Here is a 10,016-nt window from a genome sequence, read left to right as displayed (position 1 = left end):
CACCCCAAGGCACCTTGTCCATATGTTGATGGGGACATGGGCCTCTTTCACAGGCCAGTGGTTATGTCAGCTCTGGGCCCAGGAGATTTTGGGATGTCGGAATGCCTCCTTTAACAAGTGTGCTCCCAGATCCTTGCCCCTCTCTCCTGTAAATGAGAAGGGGTTGTGTTAAGCAACAGCTAACTAAAGGAGGTATCACACATTGGGGTTTGGTGAGTGGGGGGCAGTATATGGGTGACACCTTTTAAATGGGGCTTTACCATCCAGGACTTTTTTAGTGGTGACAACTTCCCAGAGCCTTTCCTTATCCCTTACTCACACAAATACTCATTTATGGCTTGCTGTTGCTAGTGCATCTGCAGCAGCAAGGTCAATGTCAAGATTCAGCACCTGAGTGCATCACATATGAGGTAGTTTGCAGTCACATTTTGTTGCAGCCTCATTCTGGCTGTGTAAGTAAGTAAAAACGTACTGGGTATGACTGCCCACTGAAAGACTTTCTGGAATGGGTACCTAACCAGGAACTGCTGGCCTAGCAATGCACATACGTAAAGTTTCCCTGCCAAAGAGCAGACAGCAGGTTGGTGTCACATTGTCACATACAACCTTGTTTAGCACTAAATGGAGTGGCAAAAGCAAGGTAGAAAGCTTGCTTGCCCTTAGGTACAGGCCTATAGGCACAGGCTTTGTGTCTAATAATGTGTTGTAAATCTGGTCCTATGTAGCGCGTAGTGACTATATATATATATATATATATATATATATATATATATATATATATATATATATATATATATGAGTATACCTTAGCCTGTCTAGTTGTAAGATTATTTCATACTAATTGATGTGAGCTACTGCACATTGCCCTTAGTTCTATTTACTGTCAAGATAGAAAAATGCCTCACCGTATATAATAATACTTTAAATCATATGTATTATTTAATAATACATTTAATTGAGACTTAAGCAAATCAGATGTTTGATCAACTGCCCATTCAAGTAGCTGAGGGTGTTAACAAGGTATTGTCAAAATTATAATAGTGAGCTTTCATTGTATGCAGGTATGGTGGAAAAAAAGAATAGTACTCTCATTTTCAATTGGGGGCCTGTCACTATTTATTTAATAAATCTCAAGACCAATTTTCCATTAACAGATTCTCTGTGGTGTCTGTAAACAATGTGACTATACCATCCCACCTCTTTTCATGCTTGTAAAATATAGCACATATTGAATCTGTCATTAGCAAAGTATGGGGGCTATAATTGCTTGCACCGCTATGCCAATCCTAGATGTGTAACTGTGCCTGACTTCAGTTCTTTTAAATCACAGACCTAGAACAAGCATACTGTAAATGAGGGTCAGAAAAATGTCACAGTTCCTTACCTCTACAACTTCTCCAGGTTAGAAACTCAAACAGCATTGAAGCCAAAGCATCAGCATAAGAGCCAGGGAACTAGCATGATCAGCGATGGCAGCCTTTGTGATTTGTATGTTTTTCAAATTTCCTAATCCTTATACTTGTTTTGGTCCAGTAATTCAGAAAGTATTGAAGCAAGAGTGTCAGCATAACAGCCAGTCAAGTGCTGAATGCAGCCTACGCATACACTAAAAAAAAGGTCTCTTCTTGAAAAAAAAAAAGTTTCAATTTGCAGAGACCCTACCTTAAGCTGGAGTGTGCCTAGTAATTTAATCTTTGCAGCTGGAGTTTCAACCAGCCTAATGCCCAGTAATGTTAAGTGTTCTTCAGTTGGACGAGCAGTAAGATACAATGTATTGGGTTATGAATATGTATTTCACCCTGGACAATCACCGAGAGGTTTATGCCAGTGATGTTGGCTGGAGAATTATTATTATTTGGGTAGACCTTCTAGAAAGGCCCTTTCTCTCCCAGGCTATGCCTACTAGTGAGAAGTGTCCAGTCCTTTGCCTTCAAAGCCTGCTGCCCAGAGAGGCTGTTCTGAGAGAGTCCACAGGCACTTGCCTCCCAGGCCTGGTGCCTTGGGCTGATGTAACTACTCAGAGGTCAAATTCTTGCTTCTCATCCCTCTTTGTCTGCAGGAGGAAGGTGAAGAAGAGTTCTGCTTTTTCCATTGCTTGTCTAGGCATAGAAGGTCCACAACTGGCCTATGAGAGAGGCTGATGATTCTTAAAAGGGAGAAGTCTTGCCTGACCTATCAAATCTGAATTAGCCTGTGGCAGAGGTTAAAGATACTACTGGAAAGAGGGAACTTTTGCTGCTGTTCTTTTGGTATCATATAGCCCTAACCTGCTCTTCCTTCGTAAATAAGCCAATACAATCTTTTTATGTCGGTCTTGGTGAGTATTTGGGTGCAGCTACAAGGCATATCAGCAGTGGGAAGGAAGGTAAACTTGTTACAGACTAAACAACAAATTGCTGATTTGCTCTACTGTACTCTACTGTCCGTGCATGAATTCAGTCTTGTAAACCAGCCAACCTAAAACTTTCTGCTTACATTTCTCTATTATGTAGGTGTCTAAAAAAAATTCTCTTTCCCCATTAGTGCTCAAACTGTGGCCCATGACACACTGATGTTTGCCAACCTATGTTTGCTTATTAAGTTATGCCCCATACACACATGCAGATTATCTGCAGACTTACCTTTTCTATGTAGTGCAAGGGCCTGCCGGATTGCATACAAATTGAAAGTGTTTAGGTTTGACCTCATATTATATGGTTTTGGTAAGTCTGCAGATAATCTGCACGTGTGTATGGGGCATAAGAATGTAGTTTTGCTTTGCTCATAGGGGTGTTTTATACTTCCTGAAAGGGGTGTAGTGCATATAACATTCACCTCATTTATTGCTGTATTGTCCCATTGTATATTTAGCAGGATTTGTTGATAGACTCTAGCTTAGGAAGTATTTAAATTGTTAGATGCCAAAAATATAACACATGGCTCTTTTGTGAGGTCAGGGTTCCCCCAAAAGACTTCTTATTTGTATCGGGTAGACCACCTCTGGACTTTCAATACAAACTTTTGGTTTGTGCTGGGGAATTCAATAATACTGGACAATTTACAAATACTCCCACTGTCGATATATGCATATGGTTTAATTTCCTACAAGACACAATCTCTATAGAATGCTGCATATGTAGTACATGTTCTCCCTCTGTTTTTGTGTTTCCTCAGACATGATTTGAGTCATGAAATATAAATAAAGTAAAATATTTGGTAATTATCTTCTGACTAATATAGTCTTAGAATGTAGGTGTCCGTATGCTTGCAGCACTGGGATGTATGACTGTAAGCTTTTACAATATGGCTTTGAATATTTACATAAGAAACCCTAGCTGCCAAAAGCAGTTGTGAGAGCCTGCTTCATCCAACATTGCAATTTAGAAATGAGTCTAACCCTTTTGAGTTTGCAAGTCAACCAGCACATTAAGCCTTAGTGAAAGGGACCCTTAGAAGCCCCAGTATGCAATGGCAAGTATTCTGCAATTTTTAATGTAAAAAAAAATGAACGCATTTTGGATTCTTAATTTCTGGTATGGTGCTCCTTTTCTTCTAAATGCTTTAGTCTTCACCTGGAGAGAGGCTCTTACGTGCATAACTGTTGCCTATTCAGAGCCACTGTACCTAGTTTGAGATATTCTACTACACATAACAAGTCACAGCATGAAATTGGGATTCGGGGCCTCCCAGCCACACCTTCTAGATGTTTGGTTGGAGGATTTGGGTTAAGGCTTGGAATATGTCCATAAGAACCATGACAATCTATTCAAAGAATACATAGAGAAAAATAAAGAAACAGATGCAACCATTATTAATATACACAATGCGGTTTACTCCTATGTACAGTTTAATTTCCACTACATAAATTAGAAATGCATCTTATAAGCAAGTCAAAATACATTACAGTCATATATACACACTTCAGCCTTAAGTAAAGGTCAGCTTTCCATAATCTTGGAATACCCCTTTACTACAGTACCTGTTTATTGTATTAATGGGACATACTTTAATTGAGGAAAATAAGAAAACAATGTTTCCATGCCTTATGAATTGGTACCATTAATTAAAAAAATATACATCTTTCACTGTATAGGCTTTTCCCCAACAGCAACTGGCTCTGTAAGCTTTGACTTATGGAATGGTTATCAATGTAATGGCACCTGTGTTTTTTAGAAAAATGATAAATATTAATGAATGCCATTTTATGCCCTAATGTGAAAGATAACACTGCATGGATTTGGAAAATATACAAATAATAATTTTCTCTGCAAGTGTCCATGTTAGTCATTCACACATCATACTCATGCCTAATAGTCATACACAGCTTTGAAATCTTTCCTTCTTTTCCCATGTAAAGCCAGCATGCTTATACTCTGAAAACATACTGCATTGTTGAGGGTTTAGGGTTATAAAACTTATCTCTTGAATTTCTATGGGTGAAAAGTGCTATATATAAAACACACTGTGTTTTTACAAGAACACCTTTGCACATTTTTCACACAGTGCTCCTTGGTGACTAAGTTTTTATTTTATTTTTTTTTTAATTTACACTTTGTAGCGCTTTATGCATATTAGCTGCACAACTATATAACCAACCAACAGCGATACTAGAAACGAAATGCTCTTTTGCTCTTCAATTTAGGACACAGGATGTCCTTCTCCTCAAGGGATCTGCTAAATGTATTCATGCAAAGTAGTGGGGAGGTGTCTAATGTCTTGTCGGAACAGCTGCTTGTCAGAATATTCATTTCCCTGCAGTTTTCATGTGTGTGAAAATGTCTCCAAAATTGATTATGGAAATTCTGACAAATGTCTTAGGAATAGCAATGAGCATATCATTTTCTAGCTATGGCAGTCACTGGCTTTGGCACTAATTGAGTATGTTAATCTCCTTTTAAATGTTTCAGAAAAACGTGTTACATGGGTGATTGGCCATCATGTTATTTTTCTGCATATATATCAATGTTTAAATAAAATGATAGGCTATCAATAAAAAAAAGTAACATCTCTACCTCTATAAACATATATTGTAATATACCAGAGCATACACAAATTGTTTAGTATTATGTCAAAGTTAAGCTTATATATTACGGTTTGTGTTTGTTCTACTTAGAAGGAGGTTTATATGAACAGAGAATTATATTCGGTCTTTGTTTGCATAAAGCTGGCTAATTTTAGAACACCTGCCAATTTTAGTATTTATGAGCATCTGTAGCTTTAGTGACAAAATTAAAATCCACCAAAAAAAAAAACCCCACTTCTAAGCAAAAATTACTAAATGAATAGGAACCACGAGCCATCATTTCACAGTGTGGCTGTTTGTAAGAACCAAAAAAAATCTGACATATAAATCATGCAAGTCAGATGGATGTATTTTCTGCTGCTTTAAGGAGTGAAGGACCTGTACAAGGGTGCAACAATAACTTACTAGGGCTTGGCTGCTCCCTTCGATGCTCAGAACTGGTGGCTACCTTAAATTAATCATTTGAAAACTAGAGATTCCAATAATAATACATTTTTTACCCTATCAGGTTTCTAAGCATATATTTAATGCCCTGACCCTACCTTAATAATCTTAAAAGGTGTTTGCTGCAATTATTAGGAATGCTGTCACATTACCTATGGAAGCACCTACTGTGTCATACGCATCTATACGTTGTAACATGCTCAAGTCTTTAACACCTGCGTGACTTTTAATACCCTTGGAAATTACAGTAGAGTACATACATACTACACCAGCCTTATTTTCACTAGCACATTCACCTTCCATCATGTTCCTATATAGTACATGCTCAAATAAGCCCTTCATCAGTCTGTTGGAACATCTAGCATTGTTTTTGAGCAAAGCCAATCACTAGCTTTCCTCTGTAGTCAATTGTAGGTTAGGTTAAGGGGGAAGACCATGAGGTAAATTGCTCTATTTTTCTCTTGCGTTAGTGAAAGTAGGATGAGGAGGACCATTACATAATAAAACAGTAATACAGATATGTGTCTGAGTAACATTGTTATTCTCTCACAGCTTTTTCAGTCTATAGTAATATAGACTTTTTAACTTCATTATAAATAAAATTTAAAGTAGTTGAGCAGTTTTGACTCAGGTGCTTATTATTTAGGAAGTAATGCATATGCATTTTTCTTTTTAAGCACATGGTCAGATTGCTGCTCCTATACACATTAGATCTGCAGGACACCTATAGGTTGTACGTAGAAAAAAAATGCATTTGGGCCTACAGTACTTCTAAACATATACTGATACCAGGTGAGACAGGACAGGGAAAGATAGGTTTGCTTCAGTATTTTGTTCAGTGCAGTTTGCTCCGAGCTTTGTCAGACAGAGCAGGGTGTAATAAATAAATGATAGTCATAAGTAACACAACAACAGGTATGAATATGACAAAAAGACAATACAAAGAAAAAGGGAAATAAGACTGTAAACAGATTAACATGGTAACAGTCTATTCACACATGTACTGTGCTATATGTTATTGCCTACATTCCATACATTAGTTTTAGGTCTGGAATGTTGGCAAATGTATTTATGAAATATTAGTAATATTTATTAATAGTTCACAGTTAACGGTTTACTATCCAGCAGTAAACTAGTATATAAACAAATCTGTTCAGCATTGATGAGTAAGGACTCGGGCCCGCGAGAGACATTCAGTTTTTTTTTTTTTGTCTTGGATTTTCTTTGTTGTCTTCTCCTTGAAGTATTCTTGTCTTCTGCAGCACACTGGGTGACAGTATTCTTACTGTGTAGGAGCGAAAGCTGGGTTGGATTGATAAGCAGAAGGTGAAATCCAGCAAGGACTCTATACGCAACTGAAGATGTAAAGCGAAGCATAGGGAAGACTGTGAAATAGCCATAATTGTTTGTCCTAAATAGGCACCAGAGCCCAGTCACTGGAAATTCATTTCATTTGCCTGTCTGCCCTCGAGCTGCAGTGATTCACGTTTGCTGTGCTGGAGAAACGACTCAGCTGCCTGACATGCTCCAATCAGTCAAATCCCACTCAGTGCAAATGTGTTCATAAATAACGGCCATTCCATGGCAACCACTTCATATATTAGACTCTGCCCAAAAGTGCTGACCTGGAAAAAAAACAAACAAGAAAATAAAACAAAATATAATGGAGAACAATAAATCCTGGCTAATCCTCATGCTATAGACATACATTATGTTTCCCATAAAAAGATGCACATAATCTTGCCTGTAGGATTATAGGCACCTGTGTTACATATAATAATGTATTCTCTATTCTATTTTTGTCTTAGATCATATAGGATTCTGAGGTTTATTTTGTTTCGGTTGTTCATTAAGGCCCCTTTTAAACAGGCGATTCAATCATGTCCACCTGTCAGTTTTTTAGGCTGACCTAATCAGATGCTCCATGTATCCCTATTATCTGGTGTGTAATTAAACTTGTGTCCCTTTACAACCATCTACCTCTGATCCAGTCCGCTAAAAACAAACGGAAAAGGATCCATTCTCTTCTTCTGTGTCTGCTCAGTTCATGCATAGCGGACATGGACTTGAGCAGTCCTGTGTAAATGGACAGGCTTTTTCTTTACACCCATCTAGCTCCAATGCGAACCACCTTCACCAGTGGTTCTCAACTCCTGTCCTCAGGACCTACTAACAGGCCAGGTTTGCAAGATAACTGAAATACATCACAGGTGATATAATTTGCTGCCCAGTGATTGCAGTATTCTAGTCTGCATCTCCCCAAGGTAATACTTAAAATCTGGCCCGTTAGTGGGTCCTGAGGACAGGAGTTGAGATTGAGAACCACTGGTGAAGGTGGTTCGCATTGGAGGTAGATTGATGTAAAGAAAAAGCCAATCCATTTACACAGGACTGCTCAGGTCCATGTCCGCTCTGCATGAACTGAGCAGACAACGGATCGGTCAGCCGCCCGCTCTGCTCAGCAGGAGATCAGTGGACCCCTGCTGAGCAAAGCAGATCCATCCAATGCTAAGCTGGCAATACATTACACAATTTTCTTGTACTATTCTCCTTTAGATTTACCAAAACTGTAAAATACGAGGTCAAGCCTAAACACTTTCAATTTGCATGCAATCAGGCAGACCCTTGCACTATATATTTGAAGGTAAATCTAAAGGAAATTGATGTATAACGTATGGCCAACTTTCAAGGAGTCTTATGCCTCGTTTCCACTGAGTGGATTGGTTCAGGTCCATTCGGTACGCCATTTTGAGTGTTTCCATTATGAAAGTGGCCCATAGAACCGAACCAAACCGCACCATTCCTGGTCCTCCTTCAGATGTAGGGCCATAGGAAATGGTACGGTATGGTTAGGGCGGAGCTACTGGCATCACATGATACATTCCACTGATTGGTATACAGGAAAACCTCAATGCTCCCGTCAAAAGGCATTTGGTGTAAACCCCACATGGCCCCTGGTGGTCCGACATGCAGTGGAAACGCTCACCTGAATAGGCTGGACCATTCTAACCCTTCCAAACTGTACCGACCCGTTCTGCTCAGTGGAAACGAGGCATAAGTGTCTAATTGAAAATCCACCCTCTCACCCTTGGTTGATACTAATACTTTCAGTATAGTGCGGCTCGCCTGAATTTAGCTCCATTTTACATCAATGAAAATGCAATTTCACCACAACCACCATACAGTGCAGAAGTCAGAAGGTTGTTGGATGCATCTTAAGCTTCCAACCTAAATATTTCCCTTTAAAGCATCAGTCAACTCAGGAAATATTTTAGCTACAGTGAGATGTATCACAGTTTCTGGCTTCATCTGTGAGTTTTGGGTGTTCCTAGCCATCTCTGTGTGTGGCAACAATTCCTTTTGCATTCTCTTTTACATAAAAATTCAAAAAAACAGCAGAGAGAGCAGGACCTGACAATGTATACAGCAGTTATGCATACCCAGAAACACAAGTGGTCCTACCAATAGCGCTTTCCAGGAAATATGAAAAATTGCCAGAGTAATTTAACCCTCAGGTAATGGCCAAAAAACTTAAATCACTTAATTAAACTGACCCTGTAAAGAAAAAAAACTGACCATGTAAAAGGAAGAAAAAAAAAAAAATTGTTGCCACCTTAAATTATCTTAATATTGTCCCATTTTGAATCAAAAGTGTAGAGTGCCTTGAAAAATGTCGAAGCCTAGTTTATCTACTAGATAAACTTCAGCCATTATAATTGATCATTAAATAAGTTCTTAACAATAGGATACCAGAATGGGCTTTTCCAAATAGTGTTGGAAAAGCCCATTCTGGTATCCTATTGTTAAGAACTTATTTAATGATCAATTATAATGGCTGAAGTTTATCTAGTAGGTAAACTAGGCTTCGACATTTAGCTTATTTCATGACAATAGAAAACTTTACACGCTGAACATGAAGATATAATTTAATGCTTCAAACATGTAAAATGGGAGAACGAACATAAAAAACAGTGTACAAAATTCAATGTAATAATTTAAAGACACACAAGCAAAAAAAGAAGTTAAAAACAAGACAGTAGCTTCTCTGGCTACTGAAGAGAAATGGTCACTGGAGTTTGCAAACAGATTTGCAAACAGACTGAATGTGACTATCCAATGTGGCAGAAATACACCCAGGCTTGAGGGGTGGTATGGACCTTGACACACACCTCAGACTTTTCCATCTGTCCTTTTCAATGTGATTCTCAGGACTCTCATTCTCATAGGAGGCCAGATACAGAGCTGCAGCATAGAAAGAAAACAAGCATTGGTCAGAAAACCTGCTTTACCCAAATACAACATCTAAACGAATATTAAGATAATATAAAGGGTATGGAAAAACCTCTCATTTCCAAATTTAATCAACTTGTTTGAAATCTCCTCTAAATGACTGTAGATCATCAGATACTTAGGATGAATACATGTCAGCATGATTAAATTTAGTCAAAAGTTATTTCCCGTATAAAAAAAAGCATAAGAGCATAGAACAAACTACACACATATTGAACTTCTATGCTAGCTTATGCCACATTCTGGGTTCTTAAAAGTGAAGGAACCCAAATGTAAATCT

The 10,016-nt window shown here is 38.3% G+C and overlaps 1 protein-coding gene across 3 annotated transcripts in view; it reads right to left on the bottom strand.

The window, feature by feature from the left end:
• Positions 1–6,883: 6,883 nt before the first annotated feature.
• The window catches only part of RASGEF1B (RasGEF domain family member 1B), a 627,091-nt gene continuing 623,958 nt past the window's right edge, over positions 6,884–10,016 (bottom strand). For 2 of the 3 annotated variants that reach the window (XM_082252850.1, XM_082252852.1), the window contains 2 exons: positions 9,610–9,688; positions 6,884–7,051 (listed from right to left, as the gene is read on the bottom strand). In XM_082252850.1, coding sequence (XP_082108976.1) covers positions 6,982–7,051; positions 9,610–9,688 — 149 coding nt within the window. In that variant the 3' untranslated portion in view covers positions 6,884–6,981. Of the gene's footprint in view, positions 7,072–9,609; positions 9,689–10,016 lie in introns of all 3 variants that reach the window. The other variant, XM_082252851.1, reaches the window with a different exon arrangement.

Source organism: Pelophylax lessonae (assembly GCF_965119305.1).
Source record: "Pelophylax lessonae genome assembly, chromosome: 1".
NCBI lineage: Eukaryota > Metazoa > Chordata > Amphibia > Anura > Ranidae > Pelophylax > Pelophylax lessonae.
Note: the sequence above shows the minus strand (reverse complement) of the source record. Positions and strands in the feature narration are given on the sequence as shown.